Here is a 24,653-nt window from a genome sequence, read left to right on the forward strand (position 1 = left end):
GCAACAGTCTACTACCTACATGGCTGGCTGACTCGTAGAGCAGAGGCCAGCATCATGTCCACCCATTGAGTGGTGTCATTCAGGAGCTTCCCTTTTCCCCTTGTCAAGATCCTTCTATAAGAAAAAGATTTCATGCGCAGAGAAGGCCTACTGAGTATGCGTGAGACTTGATTAAACCAAGAAATAACATTGAGGTTCTGTCTGGTCATCTTCCTTAAGAAATGCTTTAGACTGTTTTTGAAGTTCTTTTCATTTCCATGATTTCCTCATATGCTAGGCTGCAGGTCTTGTTCTAACTGCTAGTATCTGGTTCTTCCTTGCCATTTGTAGCACTTTTGTGAGATGCCAGATGAAGGAAATGGAATCTTATTCTAGGCCTTTGACTAAAGGGAAGGTTCCTTCATTTTACCAATTATGTCTTCTGATGAAAGATAGTAGTGGTTCGAATCCCATCTCTAGTACCTATTGTGAGCATTTTTCTTCTAATCTATATCTTGAGGTTGCATAGCATTTAATATGTATAAAGACTTTTCATTTAGTATTATATAGTAAGGTTTTTTTTTCTACATTTGCATTTTGCCTAAGTGGCCTGAGGGTGTTAAGATTTCTTTTTTTTTGGGGGGGGGGTCCAGTTGTGGGGCCTGAACTCTGGGCCTGGACGCTGTCTCTCAGCTCTTCAGCTCAAGGCTAGCACTCTACCACTTGAGCCACAGCGCCACTTCCGGCTTTTTTTTTTTTCTTTTTGCTTACGTGGTGCTGAGGATTGAACCCAGGGCCTCATGCATACAAGGCAAGCGCTCTACCACTGAGCCACCTTCCCAGCCCCAAGATTCCTTTTTTTTATGGGAAGCTATGGAACCCCTTTCAACTTAAAACAATTGGGAAGTCATTTGTTTTTATTTTTTTATTTCTTCATTGAGAGTAAGTGATTACATAAATTTCACAATATTGTGGGGGATAGTGATACTTAGCTAAAATCACAAACACATTTTAATCTTTACAAGGTGAATTGTCATTATCATGGTCAAAGCTTGTGAACTCTACCAATTTTAACAATACAACTCTTTCTTCCAAATCAGATGATACGTACATTACTTTTGTTTAGTGTAAGCTGTGCCCTCTTTCTCATTCCCTCCCTCCACCCTTGAGTTGTTTAGTTCACTTTCATCAATGTCCAGTTCAGCTGATGGGCCCCTCTGCTGTGTTTTATCACCTGTTTCCTTCCGATTCTGTGCCCTCCTCCCAGCTTCCCTCAGATGTGCACATGTATATATCATATGTGGGGTCAAGAACATAGAATCATCTAAAAACAATATGACAAATGAAGAGGTTTGTGTCTTGAGTCCTGTTTACTTTGTCATATCTTGTTAGGTTTTGGGAAGGCCTTTTATGTATCTGATATGGACATGGCCATGTTGTTTCCATTTGTAACACGATAGTAGTTCTGCAGCATTGGCACCTGCAGGAGACATAAGAGCAGGGGCATTTCCTCTGCTTCCCCAGGCAGAGAGATGATGGACCACAGCCAGTTGGGCCTAGGTGACATGTGGCATCACTGCCAGACCTGTCTTCTGGGGAAGATTCCTCAGCCCTCCGTTAGCAGCAAGTTCCCTGAGCTGCTCTTTGGCAGCTTTGTGGAAATCCTAAGTTGTGCTTTTCCTCGCTCCTGCCTTAGGAGCTGGCAGGAGGCTCATTCTGCTTCCCTGCTTGACCACCACCCTGCTCCACTCCCCAAGCATCATCAGTGAGAAATTACTTTGAGAGAATCAGAATGAAAACCCAGCTCTACCACTTGAATTCTGCCTTTGCCCCTCTTGATACCCTGAACATACTGTACAGGTGACCAGGGATGTGTCTCCACGACAGTACCTCTTGGTCTTCTTGGTCTTCACTTTAGAACAGCTCCTCCCCCATTGCATTATGGTCCTTTTCCTACTACAGCACTGCTGCTCATCACTGTATCTAGGGATGGACCAGGAGGAAATTTCCCAGCGAGGACAGCAAGGAAATGTTTGGGCTAGGGAGCCAGAACCCCATTTTCCATTACTGTTCAGTAGGTTGAACATGAACCTTTAAATCTTACAAGTTTTTTTTTTTGGGGGGGGTTTGTTTGTTTGTTTTGTCATTCATGGGGCTTGAACTCTGGGGCTGGGCGCTGTCCCTTAGCTTTTCAGCTCAAAGCGAGTGCTCTACCCCTTGAGCCAGTGTGCCACTTCTGATTTTTTTTTTTTAATAAACTTTTTATTTTTATATTTTGGTGCCAGTCCTGGGGCCTGAACTCAAGGTCTGGGCACTGTTCCTGAGCTTCTTTTGCTCAAGGCTAGCACTCTTACCACTTGAGCCACAGTGCCACTTCCAGCTTTTTCTGTGTATGTGGTTCTGAGGAATCAAACTCAGGGTTTCATACATGCTAGGCAAGCACTCTACCACTAAGTCACATTCCCAGCCCATGATTTTGTATATATTTTGTTAGTCTTATTCCCAATTACAAGTTTCTTGATAATTTTCAAATACTTTAGAACTGAAAATGGGGACTTGAGTTCATGCTCAGATCATTTCCCCAGTACTAGCTTAGGAAGTTCCAGTTATATGCAGATTATATAGTTTGGACAGGTGTTTGAGTCTCTAGTACATGGCCTGTTTATTTGAAGGATGATAGAATCTCTTGTTCATCTTCTACATATGATTGAGAACTAACCAAATTCTTTTCAGCATATATAGAAACTCAGGAGAGATAGTGGCTTATAAGTTATGTGATTTAGAAATACGTATTTTGCTTACTACTTTCACAGACACAGGAAGAATCGTGAGTCAGCCAGTGAACTTCTAATGAGATTGAAGGACAACAGGGATCTTCAGAAATTCCTGCAAGATTGTCAAGAGGTATGCTGCCCTCTGTCCCTCCTTTTGTGGTTTCAATTTAGCATTGAAAATCTCTTGAATTATAAAATTAATAAGGCCAGAAGTTTTTATAACCCATTTGATCAAAGGTAGGAGATAGGAAACTTTGTCAGTTTTACCCTCTCAGCTGCCACTTAAAAGAAGTAGATTACTATAATCTAGAGTACAAGAGAATAGGACTGAAATTCCATTACAGCACCACTAGCCACTATTTTGAGATAATTAAAATTGAAAACATAGCTCCTCCATCACACAGCTGTATTTTAAGTGATCAGTTGCCAATATATGACATCTATAACCATATTAAACCACATAAACAAAGAACTCTTACATCTTTGCAGAAGTTTCTACTGTACAGTGATACCCCAAAATATTATGCAACCTAAAAATGTTTAGTGTTGTTTTAACATACAAGGTACATTTAAACTATGTAGGAGGAAAGCAATAGCAAGAATTGAAACTGGCTACCAGTTAGGAAGTAGAGATTTTAAAACTAAATTAGAATTTTATTCATGTAAGATCTTAAAATAGTCATCTTTCAACTTCTTACATATGTGTCTAATAGACCAAGAATGGGAATCTTGATTTCAAACACCAAGTTTTAACATGTGGTATTAATCTCATGATTCCCATACTATCTCATGTTTCCCTGATAACATGGATAAACAAACTTTGAAAACTAAAGTTGGCCAGAAAAGCAGTCTCTGCAAGCTAGTTGGAGAAAACATCTAGCCACTTGAACATGGTGTTGGTTCTTGAGCACATCGTATTTCTCTGTCTACCAGAGAAGTAGAATGCAACTTAGTCCTCTCTGGTTTATTAGAATCAATGCCGTTGGAGGCAAAAATGAAGTGGGAACATCCACAGGAAGCTGCAGGGACTTTGGGGATAAGGGGGATGGGGACAATTTGTCTACAAAGAATATGACTCAAATCATAAACACCTTGCACACAGACATGTGGCTGGATGCTAAAAGAAATATAGCTCTCATGGCAGCTATGTGAAATCTTCCATGACAAAAGAGCTATCTTGTGTGTCCATTAATATACTGTCTTATTGTGAATCTTGCCATATGCTCCAGTAAATAAAGCTTAAGAAGGAAGGCCCCTAACCATAGCTTAAGATCTATTAGCTTTAAGTGCCACACTGACATATCTTGTTCTCCAGGGGATTTTCCTGGAGCCAGACAGGCTAAAGGCCAGAGTACCTCTTCTGAATGTCATGTGGGCATGAATAAGCCATTTGAAAAGGAAGTTCACTTAAAAGAGATGATCGTGTCCCAAGACTGGGCTCAGAAGTAAGCCATAGAGATATGTTTTGCTATGCTGAGTACCAGTTGGTCCTGTGCACAGAGGGAAAGGTTACAGCACTTCTAGGCTGAGCAGTTCCTTCTACACATTGACAATTCCTGTGTCCTATGGAGGTTCCCTTGAAGTACCATTAGTGATGTATGTGTTCTAACCTCAGGCCATGTCCTTTGACCTAGAGGACTGATGGAATCTCGTGTTCCTAATTTTAAAGGGACAGTTAATAAGATGAAATCCATTCATCTAACCGTAATAAAGCCAAGGTGGAATTTGAGAAAATAAGCCAAGAACTGAACAGAGAGGGAAACAAGGAGGAAGCATTGGGAAATCTAGTTATTGCAGTTAATATTTCCAGGCCCAGCCCTCTGTTTCCAATCATGTAATTACAGATTCATAAATAGGGATGTGTGGGGAGAGTGAGTAGATGAAGTGATAGTCCTCCCCACTGCACTCACAGGAAATAATGGGTCTTAGTAGGCCTTTAGATCTTTTCCACTTGTCAAAAATTATAGTCAATTATACCCAGGGATTTGGGTCCTACATCATTTCCACTCAAAATATGAAAGAAAGTTTAGGCTAGGGGTTTTTGGTTTTGTTGGCTTTGGTTTTGGTATTGGTTTAGTTTGGTTTTGATTTGGGTTTTTTAAATACCCAGGAGATAATCTGCATCTATGACTGTACTGCCATGTCTCCCTACTTCTTTTCTTACCTTGTTATATATAACTACATGTGTGAATATATGTGTATGTACATGTGTGTATGTATATACATGTCCATACATAATCCTTTACTGTGAACTTTTTATCTTTCAGCTTCATGAATATGCACTCCTTTATAAGCCAGAGTCTGAGACAATGGAGTTTGTACAAAGCAGCTTCCCATTTGGTCATCTAGCTTTTATGCTGACGGTTATTTACATAGTACCTAGAAGTCAAATTTAATGCTATCATTGATGTGGGTGTTTACAGCCCAGGGAATCAGGAGTTTCTTTTTTCCCTACTCCCTTCCTCCTGGGTGCCTTGGCTGGAAACAGTGTGGACAGTGAGATTTGCCCTTGCTGCCAGCCCCATAAACACTGTCCAGATGGGAACAACGATTGCAAAAACAATATAGTACAAGTGAACAGGAACCCCCACCTGCTCCCACTTACAGATGTGGATACAAAGAGCATCTTAATCTTTCTAGTGTTATCTCAATGGGATGTCTTGAGAAAACTGACAAATGACTTAAAGGCTATCAATTTTTGTTTTATCCTCCTATTTTCTGAAACATACACTTTGATGTAGATAGACATTTGTGGCACAGAAGTGTGAGCTCAGAGCTTTGTTCTTGGCTTAATTCAGTGATGAAAAGCATTTGTTATCTTTTGCCATTCTGCACAGCAGTCTTCTCTTTAGAGAATGAATGTAGTCTTAAATGACCTTTTTGCCCACACTTAGTAACTATGGCTCTGGTTCCGAGTGCTGATGAAGGCTGGTGCTCTGGCAAGTCCTACAGACGACACCGTCTCCCCCCGCCCACCCCCCCGCCCCCACACACACATGCATTGTGTTGTATTGCATGTTGCTTTATCTGTAGGGTGTGGTGTTCAGCAAAGAGCAGATTTGTTTATAAGCCTCTGATTTTTATATAGTATTCTCTCTCTTTTAAAAAAAACCCTCTAGGATATTTATGAGTAGTGAATATGTGAGTGTCCCTGGCACTTTGAATAAATAGGTGTTTTTCTTATTGTGTGGAACCTCTGTGTTCAGGGGCAGATTTATTGTTTGGTTTCCTGTCAACTTCTTAGATTAGATGAATCACCCATAATATTTCAGATTTTAACCACTTAGATAAGTTGGAAAACAAGTAATTCTTTAAAATTGGATATTTCAGTATTTAGAGTTTTGTGTGAAAAATCAGTGACTTATTACAAAGGACATTTTAAGATTTATTAGCTTAAGTGCTCCAGTTTAAAAAAATGACATCAAAGGTCTTGCTACCTTTTCATTTCAAACCTTGCTCCCTGTGATTCTCCTTCATTTGAAGAGCATGAGAGGTGCCCAAGTTCACTTGCCCTTAAAGCTAGGAGTTCCCCCACCCCCGACATAATTTCTAAAGAATAGACCTATTGTTGAAGGGAATGTGATCATTCCCACCCCAGCAGTGACCAGAGTATAGGGCCAGCTAATAGCCTTTGAACGTTGAGACTACAGTAGTACTTCCTTTCCATTGGCCCTACTACCATTTGTAGATACTGGGAAGTAAAATGATGAAGATAGTCAAGTGTAAACTTAATGTCCTGAGTGGTATAAAAGTAGGCTTCCTCCTATTACCTGGGAGAGGGCAGGTAGTCCCTGGAGATTCCTGCTTCCGATCCAACTGAACCTGACAACTGAGGTTTCATGTATCTCCTGCCAAGGTGGAAAAAAAAAATGTTCTCTGGGCAGTACCCTGTGGGGGAGAACCAACTTGACACTAGTAGACTAGCTGGAAAAATGGACCACATGGAGAGAAAAGCAGCAGAAGATACGTTTTAGAGCCTGTCATTGGGCTGTCTCCTGCCCCAAACCTCTTAAAACTAACTTCTTCCCATCTATCTGTTAGCAGCTGGCAGACTTAACATGATTTTCAAGAATTCACTTCCAGGTAGACTTGTAGGATCTGAATAGAGGGTTCTACAGAGATAGAGGCAATGGAAAAAAAGAGAAGTGAAGTTGACTTATATTTGAATGAAATGTTGACAGGATATCGTTGTTGCTTTAGCCCTACCCACAGCAAGCAAATTGTTCATGCCTTTTTGGCATTCTCATCAAAAGGGAGGGAGTCAGTAAATGAGTAGATTGGTTTGTTAGAATTTTTTTCTTTACTAAAAAGAACCAAAAGAACATTATTGCCAAATGAATTAAAAGACAGCTAATCAGGATGAACATGGTTTAAGTGACACAGATATTTGGAAGGGAGAAAAGGTTTAGACTTGGACTAGTTAGAGCAGAATTTTAAATACAAGCCTTTGGGAAAAGCTGGTTGAAAGTGTCTTCTAGTTTGGAAATTGGCTCATTGTTTTTGTACTTACAGGTTTTATATTCCATGTACAGTTTAGACCTAGCTTGCGTACAGACTCCTTATAATGGATACTTGTGGCTCAGAGTTGGAAAGTTAAACATCTGGTTGTGTGTTGACATGGAAATGTACAGTATTCGTAGTCTAACACTACAATCCTTTCTAAGGAGGGGGAAAAGTTGATAGGTATAATGACAGTCTCTGAAAACTTTCTTATGTTTTTGTTGTTGTTTCAGCTTTCTCTCTGGATCAATGAAAAGATGCTTACAGCCCAGGACATGTCTTACGATGAAGCCAGAAATCTGCACAGTAAATGGTTGAAGCACCAAGCATTTATGGCAGAACTTGCATCTAACAAAGAATGGCTTGACAAAATTGAGAAGGTGGGTTAAAACGTTTGAGGAGGGCCCTGTTACCGTGTGGTGGCCCTGATGAGGAGAAGGAGCTGAAGGTGTGGATGCACTCATTTTTTTCCTTCAAAATACACCAGCATATTTGAGCCTATGTTGTCATTTATGAAAGTTCCATAGCCAGTGGCAATCTGCCTCTCACTTGCCAGTTGGTGACTTCACCCTACCAGAAGGGGAAACAGAAACCCAATCAAAAGTCTCAGAAAACCTGGCTCATCTTCAAGCAAATACTTGGTCTCTGTTATGCGTCTCTTCTGCTGCTACTGGTGGACCGTGGACCCCTCTGTCCTTCGATCTGGGTCATATTTGCCTGTGGTATACTGTGATAAGCTTTATCAGATATAGTTGCACAAGATTTTAAAATATTATGTGTTTGCTGGTCTCCAGTGGCTCACACCTCTTGGTCCTAGCTACTCAGCTACTGTGATCTGAAAATCACAGTTCAAAGCCAGCCCAGGCAGGAAAATCTGTGAGACCTCCAATTATAGTAAAAGCTGGAAGTGGTTCTGTGTGGCTCAAGTGGTAGAGTGCTATCTAGCCTTGAGCAAAAGGAGCTCATGAACAGCACCCAAGCCCAGGGTTCAAGCTCAAGATTGGCAAAAAGGAAAACAAAAAGAACTATGTGTTTAAATCTTCCACATGTGACTGCTGTGAACCATCAGGCACTTCAACTGAGTACCATAAGTTTCCCATCCTCCCTTCTCTCCCCTCATACTTGATATATTGCACCAGGCTCCTAAGAGTTAGAAAGATGTGATGGCTATGGTCTCTGGGGCATGAAGTGGAGGGGGGAAACCTTGGTTTATTAGCACTGAATATCCCATTGCTGCAGTTGATACTATTTCTGCATGTGGCAATTAGGAATGTACTCCCTGGAAATTTTGTGTTTAGCTGAGACCATTGTTGATTTTATTTGGTAGTAACTTCTAATGAGAAGAATTTGTGAATGTGAGCATGTGTGTGCTGAACGAATGGGTCAATCAGATCAAATGTTAGGTTTGTTTTACACGGTGACATTTACTTTCTTGCAAATTGTATTTAATTACAACCATACTGGTTTGTGTTTTCCAGGAAGGAATGCAGCTCATTTCAGAAAAGCCTGAGACGGAAGCTGTGGTGAAGGAGAAACTCACTGGTTTACATAAAATGTGGGAAGTCCTTGAATCCACCACCCAGACCAAGGCCCAGCGGCTCTTTGATGCAAACAAGGCTGAACTTTTTACCCAGAGCTGCGCAGATCTGGATAAATGGCTCCATGGCCTGGAGAGTCAGATTCAGTCTGACGATTATGGCAAAGACCTTACCAGCGTCAACATCCTGCTGAAAAAGCAACAGGCAAGTGGACAAGGCAGCAACCTCCTTGGGCTTTGCCTGTTTTCAGCCATCTGCTTTCCATGTGAAGGGATTTAATGCCCAGCAAAGTGCTTACCCTGACAGCATCATAGGGCATTTCCAGAGTCAGCTAGAAAAAGTGTCAGTAAAAGTGTTAGGTGTCAGCATGGAACACTTTGGAAAATATCTTTCTATAGTTAAGCTGTGCATCTCATGCAAATGAAAGTATCATATTTACATGGTTTGTTGTATAATGTGTAGATGCCTGTCAGCTATCCAAATTATTCAAGGTACTTAGAGACCATAGAAGAAAAATCTGGGTTTTTCCACATTTCTGTATCGCAGCAGAAGGCTCAAAAGGCAAGTGAATTTACTATTCAATGAGAAAACAGTTGCTTTGGGGTTGAGAGAAGTGCGTGTGTGGCTCCCCTGGCTAGCTCTGCAACCTGAGTCCTGGTCACTGCAGCTGTGAGGAGACCAGGCACTACAGGACAGTGGCTGAGTACTGAGGCTGGTTTCTTCATCAAAGTGACACTGACCTCGCCTTTAGTTAAGTGACTTGGTCACTGACTGTTCTGCAAGTTACTGTGCATGAAGTATTTTTCCCCCACAGGTAGTTTCCCTGTAGAGGAGCTGCTTTCCTCCTCTACCTGAGAATGGTGCCAGTCTATACACAAATGAAACACCTATTTTTCCTAAGCTGTCAGTATATGGCTTTCTCCTATGATAGGTCCTGAGCAAGAGGCCTCTACTTTCACCCATTTTCTTTCTTGCTCAAGGCTAGCATTCTACCACTTGAGCCACAGCACCTCTTCCGGTTTTCTAAGCCGTTTATTGGAGATAAGAGTCTCCGGGGCTTTCATGCTATGGCTGGCTTTGAACCATGATCTTCAGATCTCAGCCTCCTGAGTAGCTAGGATTGCAAACGTGAGCTACCAGCGCCCAGTTCATCCATTCTCTTTAAATGAAGAACTAGTATGTGTTCCACTGATTGTTCAGTATGACCTCCATCCGCTTTTTAACCAAGGAAATAAAGGCAGGTTAACATTACCTTCCTTAAATGAACTAGGGCTTCAAGACTAACATAACTCCTTTCTGAGGGTAAAGCTGGTTTCTGGACAAGCAAATAAAAGCTGACCTTTCCTTTATTAGGCTCATGGACAAGTTTGAATATTACTCAAACTTTAAAATCCTAGAAAGGGACATTTTGGTATCAGCTGATGAACTGGATTGCCAACTAGTAGATTGCTTGATGGTGGAGCCATTTCTTTTTTTTAAAATTTTTATTTTTTTATTGTGAAAATACTGTACAGAGGGGTTACAATTACATGGGCAAGATAATGAGTACATTTCTTATCAAGCATTGTAGCCTCCTCCTTTGTTTTCCCATCCCTTCCCATCCTCCCCCCGCCCCCAGTGGAGCCATTTCTTAGACTTTCTACTGTATAAGTTTATATTTATTCTTCAGTCTTCCTTTTTGTCCTGTACACCAAACAGATACTTGATAGGTCCATCTATGTTTCCCCTGCTCTGATGCAACGTCGCTGTGTCTTTCACTTTTAGATGCTGGAGAACCAGATGGAAGTACGGAAGAAGGAAATTGAGGAGCTTCAGAGCCAGGCCCAAGCTCTGAGTCAGGAAGGGAAGAGCACCGATGAGGTAGACAGCAAGCGCCTCACTGTGCAGACCAAATTCATGGAGCTGCTCGAACCCTTGAATGAAAGGAAGCATAATCTGCTGGCCTCCAAAGAGATCCATCAGTTCAACAGAGATGTGGAAGACGAGATCGTGAGTAGACACTGTCCCAGATAACCTTGCCTTTTCAGAAGCCCATGTTCTCACTGTTATGCTCACTTAGGCCACATTAGTGCGCTGAGCATTCACAGCCCAGGCTCTCCTCTTTTCTAGGGGTTCTTCCCCTTCCCACATGATACAACTCCATTCTCTGCTTTTCTGAAGATAAATCCAGGTTTTTTTCTTTCTCTCTCTCCTTTGGTGATACTGGGGTTTGAACTCAGCTTCACACTTAAAAATCAGGCATCTACAGCTGAGACATACCTTCAACCTTGTTTGTTTGTCTTTGCTTATTTTGACACAGGGTGTCACTTTTTGTCCGAGCATGTCATATGCATGAACCAGGGATGTAGTTGGTATGACAAGTGGATGTAGTTGGTATGACAAGTGGATGTAGTTGTGTCTAGCTTCTTCAGTTGAGCTGGAGTCTTGTGAACTTTTTTGCCTAAACTGGCCTGAAACCTGATCTCCCCCAATGTCAGCCTCCAGAGTTGCTAGGAATATAAGCATGCGCCACTGTGCCCTGCTCTACTTCTACTCCAGAATTTTAGTACCCCTTCAATGGTGCTTAAAAAAACAAAACAAAAAAAAACCTGTAAGGCTCTGACATTAAGGATGAGTTGGGATTTGAGATCCAAGCATTGCCCCATTGCCCGCCCTCTGGTGGCCCCTTAAAGAAGGATTTGGCACACTCTCTGCAGCTGGTCCTCCTGATACTCTTGTTTATGTCAAATATTTATCCTTCTATGCAGTCCTGACCACTTACTTGCAATTCTTTCCAGTTGTGGGTTGGTGAGAGGATGCCTTTGGCAACTTCCACAGATCACGGCCACAACCTCCAGACTGTTCAGCTGCTAATAAAGAAAAACCAGGTAAGCATTTCTGCTCTAGCTAGTTCAGCCTGGTAAATAATTGTTCCACATCTCAAGGCAGAAAAAATGAGAGAGCTTTGAAGGCTTGCAAGTTTATGGCTCTTAACAGTTTGACATAAGCAGCAGGCTATGGTCATTTAACGAGACTTGGGGTGTGTTCCGCTCCCACACAGACGCTCCAGAAAGAAATCCAGGGGCATCAGCCTCGCATTGATGACATCTTTGAGAGAAGCCAAAATATCGTCACTGACAGCAGCAGCCTCAATGCGGAGGCCATCAGACAGAGGCTCGCCGACCTGAAGCAGCTGTGGGGTCTCCTCATTGAGGAGACGGAGAAACGCCACCGACGCCTTGAGGAGGCGCACAAGGCCCAGCAATACTACTTTGACGCCGCTGAAGCCGAAGCATGGATGAGCGAGCAGGAGCTGTACATGATGTCTGAGGAGAAGGCCAAGGTGAGAGTGGCTCCCGCCCTCCCTAAGAGGAGCGCGAGGCCCATTCCTCACAAGGGCCTCAAACTCAGACCGTGCGCTTGGGCTTGCTGGGGGCTCTTCAGTGAGCCACCTTTTGCTTCTTCTTTTGAGTGTTACAGAGAGGCACCATAGTGTGCAGAGGTGGCTAAAATCTGACTTCTTTTTACCCTGGACACTTCATCTTCATGACTGAATTGTGCGTCATCATGGTGATTCATCCTGTTACTTCTTTTGTATAAAGAAATTTGCCAGAATCCTATATAGAGTGCCATAATCAAAATGGCTTTGATACCCTTAAAATATTTTAAGGTTCCCTAATGCTGTCATCTTCATGCTTGACCAGCTGTGGGGTTACGGCCAGCCTGGGACACTTGGCCTACCTATACTTGACTCAGGTTGTGGGGCCTGAACTCTGGGCCTGGCTGCTGTCCCTAAGCTCTTCAGCTCAAGGCTAGCGCTCTACCACTTGAGCCACAGCGCCAATTCCGGCTTTTTTCTTTTTGCTTATGTGGTGCTGAGGAATTGAACTCAGGGCCTCATGCATGCAAGGCAAGCGCTCTACCACTGAGCCACCTTCCCAACCCCTGTACTTGACTCTGTATCTCAGAAGGGCCTTGGTCACTCTGGGTTATCATGTTCCCCTATAGAGACCTCTGTCCAGTCCGTGATCCTCTCTGAACATTTCCTGCTTACAAGTCATACCACATTTGTAGTGTTTTTCTTTCTGATTGTCCTACCTCCTGTCCCACTGCACAGCTAGCCTGTGGTGGTATCAGACCAAAGGGGCCACTGTGGTTGTGACAGTCCCTCTCTTTGCAGGATGAGCAGAGTGCTGTCTCCATGTTGAAGAAACACCAAATTTTAGAACAAGCTGTGGAGGACTATGCAGAGACAGTACACCAGCTCTCCAAGACAAGCCGGGCATTGGTGGCTGACAGCCATCCTGAAAGGTGAGACTTTCTGTTCTTCAGTGAATCTTTTACTAAGCTGCCCAAGAAGAAAATGGCAGCATTCATCTTAACTTAGTGCCAAGGGGGATCTTTGGGAAGTGTTCTTACCATAGACTTAAACGGTATCTGGTGAACCAGAAGAATGAACAGTTTCATTGTCATCTAATTTATTAGGAGAACAGTTACTACTTTTAAGGTGAGTGGAAGACAGTGTAAGGATCTACAGGCTGGGGATATAGCTCAGATGTGGAATATGTACCTAGTATGCTCAAGGTCCTGGATCTCTTCCCAGACTACAAATAAATAAGTAAATCAATGGACCTATAGGGGGAAAAAAGAACAAAATTGTATCCTAACTTTTACATATCAAGTACTCAGAACATCTTAGAGGAAACATAGGTAGGTGTGTGGTACTCACTGACTATATATGGGGCAAGAGCATTAACTTCAAGAGCATACATTTCAGGCATTTTCTGTAATTGCTTTTTATGACTCAGAGTGGAAAAAAGATCAACTTTGTATGTTTAACCAAGGCAGATTAGAGGAGATGAAGTCAGGGAATATATTCATGATTAGATTCTCAAGAAAGTCACCCTTCCCCCCACCCCACCCCCCTCATCTCCAGGGATAGGCACCAGCAAGTTCTTGTCTCTCTAATTTCCTGTTGTGAGGAAAGAAGATTCAGCCCTTAAAAAAAGCACACTCAAGAGCCAGGAAATGTAGCCAGAGCCAGCTGCCCTAGCAAAGGCAAGCACACGCACACAGAGGAGATGGAGGCCATCGGGTGCCAGGCGGCAGCATCTTGTCTGTAACTGGTAGCGTTGTATCTGAGAATGGAAGGTAGCTTCAGAGTTTTGCGATAACTTCTTAAGGAAATACTGACTTACAGAGCCAGTAGTGCAGTTACAGGCCCCTCCTCCTCCCAATTGTTACGTTCAAGATGGTTTCTGGTCTTAATTAGTGTGTTTGGTTTACTTACTAGCTCTCTTTATCATTTGAAATTGAATTTTAGAGTTTTCTTTTTCAGGCTAAAAGGTATAAGCAGAAGCTTCCTTAGAGAAAATTTGTATTAACGTTCCCTCCTTTGTTTCTCCCCAGGAAGAAACTTGACATTTAAGGTGTCTTTCTCCCCCTTTTTCAGTGAGCGCATTAGCATGCGGCAGTCCAAAGTAGATAAGCTATATGCTGGCCTGAAGGACCTTGCTGAAGAGAGGAGAGGCAAGCTAGATGAGAGGCACAGGCTATTCCAGCTCAACCGGGAGGTGGATGACCTAGAGCAGTGGATTGCTGAGAGGGAGGTGGTCGCAGGGTCCCATGAGCTGGGGCAGGACTACGAGCACGTCACCGTAAGTACCTGGGCAGAGCTTGAGTGGTACGTAGTGAAGAAGTGTGTGGAAGTCCGATTGCATTCCTGAGCTGTGGGTGAATGCAATGTCCTGCATTCTAGTCAGAAGTCATGGGGTTCTGTTTCCACTTGGTTCCTAGAAGTGGTTTACTCTTTGCATTGTGCAAGACCGGATATGTTTTAGAGCACAGATCTGTTGTTCTTAAAGTCATGCATATTACTTGTTACCTCCCACTTAGAGGCAGTTTCTTTGCCAACGACATTCATGGGATCAGGAAGTAAAATGTTCCCAGTGGTCTCATTGATTTCTTTATACCCATCCTCCTTTCAGATGTTGCAAGAACGATTCCGGGAATTTGCTCGAGACACAGGGAACATTGGACAAGAACGTGTGGACACGGTCAATCACATGGCAGATGATCTCATCAACTCTGGACACTCGGATGCTGCCACCATCGCTGAATGGAAGGATGGCCTTAATGAAGCCTGGGCTGATCTGCTGGAGCTCATTGACACGAGAACACAGATTCTGGCTGCCTCCTATGAACTGCATAAGTTTTATCATGATGCCAAGGAAATCTTTGGGCGTATCCAGGATAAACACAAGAAACTCCCTGAGGAGCTTGGGAGAGATCAGAACACCGTGGAGACCTTACAGAGAATGCACACCACCTTTGAGCATGACATCCAAGCTCTGGGCACTCAGGTGGGTGGTGATGTACTAAAACACAATGTAGAAACTTTACATAGCATCTTAGTGAATCTCTGAGTGTCTCTCTGTTCCTCTCTGTTCCTTACGTCCTCCAAACATGCCTGAAAGATTAGCAGGATTAAATAATACATGCTCATGCACACACATTATGATAATACTCCCATTTTGTAAGAGCTTTTCAGTCCATCAGGTGCTGAGTTTGCCACATTTGCAAACATTGTTAAATACTCATGATTATAATAAATAAATGTCTGCACACACATACACACACACATTGCAAGGTATAGGCTTCAATAAGACTTTATGGTATGTTAACATTTCCATCCAGAATAGTTTCCAAAACAATACCTTGTTATTTTCCATGAACCATCCCAAAAGAAAAAAAATGAGATTCTAACATTTTAGTGTGCCTGGTGTTTTCCCCCTCAGTATTGATCAGCTAACACAAAGACTTTGTTTAAAAAATGGGGACTGGGAAGGTGGCTCAGTGGTAGAGCGCTTGCCTTGCATGCCTGAGACCCTGGGTTTGATTCCTCAGCACCACATAAGCAAAAAGAAAAAAGCCGGAAGTGGCGCTGTGGCTCAAGTGGTAGAGTGCTAGCCTTGAGCTGAAGAGCTGAGGGACAGCGCCCAGGCCCAGAGTTCAGGCCCCACTACCGGACCCCAAAAAAAAAATGTTTGACAAAGTAATAACAGTATAACAGAAAGAATCTAGTGTAAACATTCTCTAATTTCTAAACTCTGTGCAGTTTCCTGTTTAGTCATATCCCTTTTAGTTGAAAATTTACATTTAGTTGAAAAAGAAATGATATAGTTCATGGACCTAGAAGAGAAACCAATTTGATTACAAATACTAGTCTTGAGGGGTTTTGTTTTTGTCTATTGAAATGTATTTCCAGGCACCAGTGGCTTACACATGAAATTAGTCCCAACTACTCACGAGGTTGAGATCTGAGGATGGATATTTAAAGCCAGCCTGTGCAGACAAAACAGATTCTCATCTCCAGTTAACAAGCAAAAAGCTGCAGTGGAGGTGTGGCTCACTCAAGTGGTAGACCACCAGCCGTAGAGCAGAAACGTTCAGCAGGAACATAAGGAGCATAAGGCCCTTTATGAAGCCACATAGAAAAAAGAAAAAGGCGAACACTGATTAGTACCCTGGGTAGCAGACATTTTCTCCCAAAGACCAAATAGTAAATATTTATTGGTTTTATGTGGAACATTTAGTTTTTATTATAACTACTTGCCTTTGCCATCTTAGTATAAAGCAGCAATAGAAAATGTGGGATGAATAGGTATGGCTGTGTTCCAGTATATCTTTAGTTTAAAAAAAAAAAAAAGCTTAGAGCTGGCCAGGCCAGGCTCCATTGAAGGCATCATTCTTACTGTGTTTTGGTACCAGACTGCCATTGTCATCTCACTGATGTTAAATTCATAATTCTTGTCACTATATGGCTGAAAGTTAACTTACCTGTTTAGTTTTAATTCCCCAGTACTCTGAATATTGAGATGAAATTTAGGTATGTGAGAGTAAAAGTATTACGACTATTTTCTAATTGATTTCCTATGACAAAAGCCTAGGGAAACTTTTGGAGGCCTAGAGACAAAGCAGCAACAGCAAGTCTTCCCTATGCATCTTAAAATCATTACTTTAGAATTACAAGAGAACTAAGAGATGATGGAGTTGCTCTCTTGTTTTTCACTCAATGTCTTCAGACTTGGAGTAGTGAGAAAGCCCAAGAAGAGTTCAGTTCCATCCAGGTCAGGAACCATCCACCTCCTCGTGTCCGACGGTCTCTGCCTGTCTCACCATAACGTATGCCTAGGCACTTTATGACTGCAAGTGTTGCCAATCCTTGTGGTACAGGCTCCCTGAGTAGGAAGTATCTCCTGCTGGGCTGTGTCATCTTTTGCCAGCTTGACCTACTGCTGTCTACATAAGTGCCTGGGGGTGGAGCAGTGGGAGATGAGGGCATCATACAATATCTGCCCCAGGGGATGGTCTTGAGTAGCTGTGCAAAAAGCCAGTTAACTTCTGTGGGAATTTTCAGTTGTACATAGCCTCTTCCACTGCACTTTTTGTTGTATGAGTCCATTCAGAAGAGCAAGAGGCACAGGGAAAGATTTGGTTAGAATATAGCAAACTAGCCCTTTTCAGATAATTTCTTACAAATTTGCTCATGATAATGAGTTATACTTAAGCCTTAACTATTAAAAAAATATTTAATCCCAAAGTCTTTAAGATATGGAAATCAAATCACCATCGAAACCAAATCCCATCGGTGCTTTAGCAAAAGCTTTATTTTCTTACCACCATTTAAAAAGTCGTTATGCAGTTGAGGGGCAGTGACCCTCCCCTCCGGGCCCCTCCCCTGCTTCACATTGTCTGTTCCTATCCCATTATCCCTGTACAGCATTTCTCCAGATACTCTCCTCACAGATATCCATGAGGACGCCTGATGTGCAGAGCTGTTGTCCGTGGACTTTGTGAGAACGTCTTATCAGGAAATAATGATTGTCTCTTCCACTGTATTGTGTATATCTTGATTAGACATTGTGGGCATGGCACTGCTGAAATATAAAGTATAAAAACAAAGTTTGAAGGAAATATTAAGCATAAAATAGTCACAGTTACTGTTCCTATTTTAGACAACAAATCAGCTGTATTTTTTCCCTCATTTTGCACAAAAAGCAGAATATTATACATACCACCTGACCTTGCTTTTTCTACTTACTCCGAGCACTTACATGCGAGTACTTAGAGCATTTCCCCATTTTTCTCATAGCTACACAAGGGCTGCACTTTCAACCAGTCCATCACTAATGGAGATCCATCTTTTGCTTATATAGATCATGCTGTGGTAAAAAGTATGTATTTCCCTTCCTCAGTGTGCAAGGATATATATACATATACATATATATATGACAAATTCCCCAAATGGAATTATAAACAGAAGATACATGCAAATATTATTTTGATAGGTACTGTCCATCACCTTCTAGATGAGCTATAGCCTCTTATGAGTCAAGCAACAATGAATGATCTCACTGACAAATGCATCTTCAAAGCTGAATTTTGGCCAACAAATAGATAACAGTATTCATGTCATCACCTGGCATCTTTTCATGTTTAAGACCTATGTTAATTTCCTATGCTGACATTTCTTAGGGTGTCCAATTTTTGTTGACTTGTTAATATTTTACTTTTCTTTTGATGAATGTCATAGCTATAAAGATAGCTCAGCAAAATATTTAGCTGTAAGTAGAAGTGTATTTGTGGCTACATTTTACTAAGTCATCATTCTTGCTATTAATGTACAGTTTTACAGGGCTTTTGTTTGTTTGTTTGCTTTGTGCTGGTCCTGAGCTTTTTTGTTCAGAGCTACCACTTGAGCCATAAATCCATGTCCAGCTTTTTTGGTAGTTATTTGGAGATTAGAGTCTCATGGACTTTCCTGCCCATGCCTGGCCTTGAACCACAATCCTCAGATCTCGCCCTCAGGAGAAGCTAGGATTACAGATGGGAGTCACCAGCACCCAGCCAATAAAAATTACCTTAACCCCCAGTGAGTAGGGAAGGTGTTTATTTTTTGGGCTGTATCTAGAAGTGCCCCACTTTATATCCCCGGCCACTTCCAGAGCGCCTTTCCTCACCTTCCTGGCCTGTATGTCTGTAGCATTTTACTTTATTATTAGAGAGCTAACTATGCAGTTTCATAGGTTTATAGAAACCTGTGTCTTTCTGAGTTGGTGGTCCTCCGTGAAATCAGAACTCCTTGAGAGGCACCAGGCCCATTTTGACCTAGCGCTCCATTAGTAGCAGCGTTGTGAGGAAGGAGTGTGGGGAATCTGGGGTCAAACCTGACTCATCTTCCCCGTGGCTTTGCAGGTGAGGCAGCTGCAGGAGGATGCAGCTCGCCTCCAGGCAGCCTATGCGGGTGACAAGGCTGACGACATCCAGAAGCGTGAGAACGAGGTCCTGGAAGCCTGGAAGTCCCTCCTGGACGCCTGTGAGGGCCGCAGGGTGCGGCTGGTGGACACAGGGGACAAGTTCCGCTTCTTCAGCATGGTGCGGGACCTCATGCTTTGGATGGAGGATGTCATCCGGCAGATAGAAGCCCAGGAGAAGCCAAGGTAATACTCAGGGCGTCAGGAGAAGCCAAGGTAATACTCAGGGCGTCAGGATACAGAGATAGGTTCAGTTGTCTCTGACACACCATTGCCAGGGACCTGTGGACCCTCCTACGTTGTATTTCACACTCACCTGTGCCCTCCTGGTCATGTACCCTGGGCGCTCCTAACCACTTTATCTTGGGAATGAGATGGGTTTTTCTAAGATTTTGTTTTTCATTTTGTTGTGTGCTGGTCCTAAGTCCTGGGTACTATCCTTGAGCTTTTTTGCTTAAGGCTATCTTCTACTACTTTAGCCACAGCTCTACTTCTGTTTTTTTGGGGGGGGAGGGGGAGATTGATTAATTGGAGATAAGAATCTCAAGGACTTCCTGCCCAGACTGGCTTTGAACCGAGATCCCCAGATCTCAGCCTTCTGAGCAGTTAGGATGACAGACATGAGCCGTTAGAACCCAGCTCACTTTTCTCCTGTTGATTGGATTAAAAGCCCCTTTGTTCCTTCCATACACATTACCACAGGTATCACTCTCAACATCTGCTTTAGTGGTGTTGTAGGATGGTAAGTTAATGTTTATTCTATTTCTACCCTTTAACTTCTGTTTCATTCAAGGCAGTGAAAAGAATTCAGTAGTTGAACAAATAAGTACAGATAAAACCTGCTATTTACCCACTGTAATTGAGATAAAAATTATGCCACAATATAAGAAATAGTTCTGTCATTTAAAAAGCAGTCTTGCCAGGCACTAGTGGCTCACGTCTATAATCCTAGCTACTTAGGCTGAGATCTGAAGATCATAGTTCAAAGCCAGCCCAGGCAGGAAAGTCAGTGAGACTCTTACCTCTAATTAACCACCAGAAAACCAGAAGTAGCACTATGACTCAAAGTGGTAGAGCACTAGCCTTGAGCAAAAGAGCTCAGGGACAGTACCTAGATCCTGAGTTCAAGCCCCACAACCCAACAAAAATAAAATAAGAAATAAAAAGCAGTCTAATTCCCTGCGCCATGGTTAGTTCTCCCTGAGGAGCTCTCACTACAAAACCACTGGTTTCCCCTGTTTATCATTTTCTGTCTGAGTTCAGAGACTTCCCCAGCTATTCTGGGGTACATATCCTGAGCCTGTGGCAGCTAGTGCCTGGGGAACTTGTTACTGCCTCAGACCTTGTTGACAGAAAGCCTGTCCAAATTGCACTTAAGAGTAAAAGCTTAACAGAAAACAAGCAGTGTTCTTATACTTATCAAGTGACCATTTTAAATTATTCAGCACAAATAAAAGGAGCCAGCTTCTAAATGTGGAGCCTGTGCTGACGGAGCTGTTCTGAGCTACATCCCCTGGAATTTTGACCCCCATTGACCCAACCTGTAAATCAACCCTCAAAGGCCTATTTGGCCATCATTTTCCTTCAGATTGATAGCATGTTTGAAAGCCTACATGCTTTTATGGGAAAAGCTTGAGTTCCTAAAAGAGATGTTACTGGTCTAATTTTAGGGATGTGTCATCTGTTGAACTATTAATGAATAATCATCAAGGTATCAAAGCTGAAATTGATGCTCGCAACGACAGTTTCACAACCTGTATTGAACTTGGGAAATCCCTGCTGGCTAGGAAGCACTATGCATCTGAGGAGGTAATGCTGTTTCTTGGGGCTGTGGGATGGATCAGCTGGAGGAGTTGATGGAAACTGACTTGAGTATGCGTGCATGTGCACACATCATACACAGAAATGTGAACAGCTATGCCTTAGTACCCACAGGGGATTGTATCTAGGACCTCCCTGGATCTCTCCATAGCTGCTTATATAAAATGCCATAGTATTTGTAAATAACTAGCAACATCTTCCCGCATGCTTTAAATCATAACAGCTAACACAAGGTAAATGAAAGGTAATTATTATACTATGCTGCCTAAGGAATAACGTGAAAAATTTGTTCACAACTTCAGTTTCTTTTCCTAATGTTTGCGGTCTGCATTGGTTGAGTCCTTAGTTACAGAACCTGCAGATACCAAGTGAACCACATGTGTGCACACCCACATCCTCATATTTCAAAACCCCCTTTTCCTACCTGCCTAAAGTAAGACAGTTAGGCGATATTGTAGGCCAAAGCCAGTGATTCTGTGACACAGAAGGTAATTTTTTTAGGGGCCTCTGGTTAAAAAAAAAAATGACCTCTCTTTATTCCTCCATCAGTGCCTACTGGTTCCCAATGCTTCTCCATTGAATTTGCCCCATCATTTTGTCGCTTTGCTCAAAGAGGGATGATTGCAGATGCTTGTGAGGGTACTGGCATTGACAAGTTCATGACAGGTTCCCTTGGTGAGGGGGATGCCATCCTCTTACAGAGGCCAGGACTTGGCTCCTCTTGCTGTTCCTCTCTTTGTGAATGTATTACTGCAGGACTGTGATCACCCAGGGGTTAGGGACGCCCAGTGCATTGTTGGCCTCCTTACCACCAAGCAGCTTTAAGGAGAGCTCGTCCCTTCCCACAGTTCCTACTGAAAGCATGCTAGCCATGCTTTTCCCTCTGCTCCAGGATGTACATTAACAGAGCTGATGGTTCCTAGTTTAGTGGTAATCCCTGCAGAAAAGATGCTTTCCTTGTGTGAAGTGACCTCTCAGGAAAGATGAAAAGGACACAGTATATCCTACTAAGATGTCTGGAATCTTCTTTTCATACAGATCAAAGAAAAGTTACTACAGTTGACGGAAAAGAGAAAAGAAATGATTGACAAGTGGGAAGACAGATGGGAATGGTTAAGACTGAGTAAGGACATATTTCCTTTTCTACTCTTTTGGGGCGGGCATCCATGGAAAGCATGCAAGTTTTTTTCTCTGCTTTATTTAATGCATTATTATTACTTGATGATTTTTGGCATTCTTGCTTTTTCTTACTGGCATACGCATCATTTTTCACTCCATGATTGATCACAGTGTCGTGAGTGGGATTTGGGGCTTTGGTGTCCTTAGGTGCATGAATATGATAATGTGACATCGCTTTAGAGACCGAGCCCCTCCAATCATCTTCAACAAGACTTCTTTCCTCACAGTGAAGAAAGTGAAAAGCTAGCCTGCCTTATATTTGGTGGTTTTAGTGGAAGATTGATGACATTAACATCTCTTAAGGTTTTGCCTTGCCTTTAGCATTCTTCTGAGTGTTTTGTCATATGTATTACCTCTAATGATCTTGGGAGGTAAAGTCTATTCTATTTTATTTGCTTTTATTTTTATTTTGGTCGGTTATGGGACTTGAACTCTGGGCTTGGGCGCTGTCCCTGCATTCTTCAGCTCAAGGCAAGCGCTCTACTGCTTGAGCCACTTTCTGTTTTCTAGTGGTTTATTGGAGATAAGATTCTCATGGACTTTCCTGCCCGGGCTGGCTTTGAACTGCCATCCTCAGATCTCAGCCTCCTGAGTCTCTAGGATTATAGGCGCCCGGCTGTAAAGTCTATTTTTTAATCCTCATTTTATCAAGGAAGATGAGCCCTTGCAAGAATTATAGTGTATAGTATTAGAAATGGCATCTCAAAATTGCTCTGAACATTAAAAGTAGCTGAGTTATACTTTGACATTCTGTATTGGAACTCTGGGTGTGTCCTTAGGTTCTAAGCCTATTCATACACACATTGGGTGCTTGCTAGAAGTAAACTCCAAAGGAGCCCTTTCTAAAAGGTTTGTAGAAGACTCAGTGAATGCACATCCTATTGGGCTCAGAGCCCTGTTCTTTGAGAATATGGCTTGTAGTTTTTGAAAACTCCCAATTTCATTCAGTTGAGCAAAAGCCATGTTACACACTGCAGTAAACCAGATATCAGATTTGTACCTGAAACATGATGATCTATCTGCGTGGTCCCCACTTCAAGTCCCTAAGCAGAGATAGCATATTCTTTAATTGCTAAATTGATACTAAGGTGTCAAAAATAGACAGCCATCCCACTGCAGGGATACTGGTACCTCCCACAGTCCACTTGTTACCTGCCTAGCCCAAGAATAATTGCTGTTGGTGATGCAGTGAAAAGTAATGTTAGCTCAGTGTGAAGCAAGCTTCATTCAGTCCCACCTCCTCCTAAGTGCAGGGCTGGAGGAGTGTTCAGTGTTTTCGCATGGAGGGACAAGAAAGAGGCACAGTGCCACCTTGGTCCAAACTGTTGCTCCCCTCCAAGAAGAAACAGGATTCTGTGAATCCTGCCAGGTTCTGAGGGCCTGTTTCATGGAGATAGAGCTAAATGAGCAGAGTGCATTTTGGACCTGCACTTCTCAATCTGATGGCTACTGTCCTATATATGTCTCGTAGGGACTTGAAGTATTCTCAGATCGTTATGGAGGTATTCTCAGTATCAAATCTGCCCAGTGGCTATGTGTTAAATATGGTATTTTTTATATATTGGGCTAAAGTTAAAGTTAATTTACCAGTTAAAATTAATTTACCAGTTCTTAACCTAATAATGTGACTGCCTGAGAAGATAAAATGACATACATAAAGTGGTCCATAACATGTGGCATTTACACTGGAGCATGCTGTTCTTATAAACTGTGCACCCAGCTGCCACCAGAGGGCAGTGGTGCCAGGTGGTCTTGGGCCCACATTCATTCTTGGTATACCCTGTACAGTTTTGGAGGTCCATCAGTTCTCAAGGGACGCCAGTGTGGCCGAGGCTTGGCTGCTTGGACAGGAGCCCTACCTATCCAGCCGCGAAATTGGCCAGAGTGTGGATGAGGTGGAGAAGCTCATCAAGCGCCATGAGGCATTTGAAAAGTCTGCAGCGACCTGGGACGAGAGGTTCTCCGCCCTGGAAAGGCTAACAACAGTAAGTGATCTCTGAATACATGGCCTGGGCATGGATCTGGAAGTATGTGGATAGTCCCCAAATTGGTCTCACATGCCCGTGATCCTAACCCTTAGGAGGCTGAGGCAGAAAGACTGGGTAGTAAAGTTTGCTGCCAGCCTGGACTACATAGTAAGACCAACAGAAATCTCTCTCTGATAGCACCAGGGAAGCGGCTTAGGACTGCTAACCTCTCCATCACTTCCAGACACCTGGATTGAGACGTTTGTCTAGTAGTCTTCTGCCTGGTAACTGATGGCTGAGACTTGTTTTTCTTTGACTACTTCTCCTTCCAGAAATTCAGGATTTGAATTCTCCTCCATTAGTAGCTTCTCCCTGGACCACTATCAGACCTCCCATTCCCATTGGTCTCTTTCACCAGTACAGAAATCTTAGGAGAGGGATAGTGTGCTATTGTTTCTTCTAAGACTTTGGTACTTATGGTTCAAAAATTCATTCTTTGCAGTGTACAAAAATGACAGGGGTGGGGGTTCTCCAATTTCTACAATTCTGGGGATTTAACATGTACCTGCATCCTTCTGTGCTAAAACAGAACTTCCAAGT

At 42.7% G+C, this 24,653-nt stretch overlaps 1 protein-coding gene across 4 annotated transcripts in view; it reads left to right on the forward strand.

Moving 5' to 3' along the window:
- Sptbn1 (spectrin beta, non-erythrocytic 1) overlaps nucleotides 1–24,653 on the forward strand; it is a 188,551-nt gene that overhangs the window by 153,215 nt on the left and 10,683 nt on the right. For all 4 annotated transcript variants that reach the window (XR_011372528.1, XM_070025629.1, XM_070025627.1 and 1 more), the window contains 13 exons: nucleotides 2,793–2,883; nucleotides 7,487–7,633; nucleotides 8,732–8,995; nucleotides 10,556–10,780; nucleotides 11,569–11,658; nucleotides 11,832–12,113; nucleotides 12,951–13,081; nucleotides 14,223–14,427; nucleotides 14,758–15,132; nucleotides 19,028–19,272; nucleotides 20,757–20,895; nucleotides 21,946–22,030; nucleotides 23,875–24,071. Coding sequence is in view for 3 of the 4 variants with exons in the window: in XM_070025629.1 (XP_069881730.1) it covers nucleotides 2,793–2,883; nucleotides 7,487–7,633; nucleotides 8,732–8,995; nucleotides 10,556–10,780; nucleotides 11,569–11,658; nucleotides 11,832–12,113; nucleotides 12,951–13,081; nucleotides 14,223–14,427; nucleotides 14,758–15,132; nucleotides 19,028–19,272; nucleotides 20,757–20,895; nucleotides 21,946–22,030; nucleotides 23,875–24,071 (2,476 nt within the window). In the remaining variant the exon portion in view is untranslated. The remainder of the gene's footprint in view (nucleotides 1–2,792; nucleotides 2,884–7,486; nucleotides 7,634–8,731; nucleotides 8,996–10,555; nucleotides 10,781–11,568; nucleotides 11,659–11,831; nucleotides 12,114–12,950; nucleotides 13,082–14,222; nucleotides 14,428–14,757; nucleotides 15,133–19,027; nucleotides 19,273–20,756; nucleotides 20,896–21,945; nucleotides 22,031–23,874; nucleotides 24,072–24,653) is intronic.

Source organism: Dipodomys merriami, unplaced genomic scaffold (genome assembly GCF_024711535.1).
Source record: "Dipodomys merriami isolate MVZ:Mamm:240054 unplaced genomic scaffold, mDipMer1.0.p SCAF_17, whole genome shotgun sequence".
NCBI lineage: Eukaryota > Metazoa > Chordata > Mammalia > Rodentia > Heteromyidae > Dipodomys > Dipodomys merriami.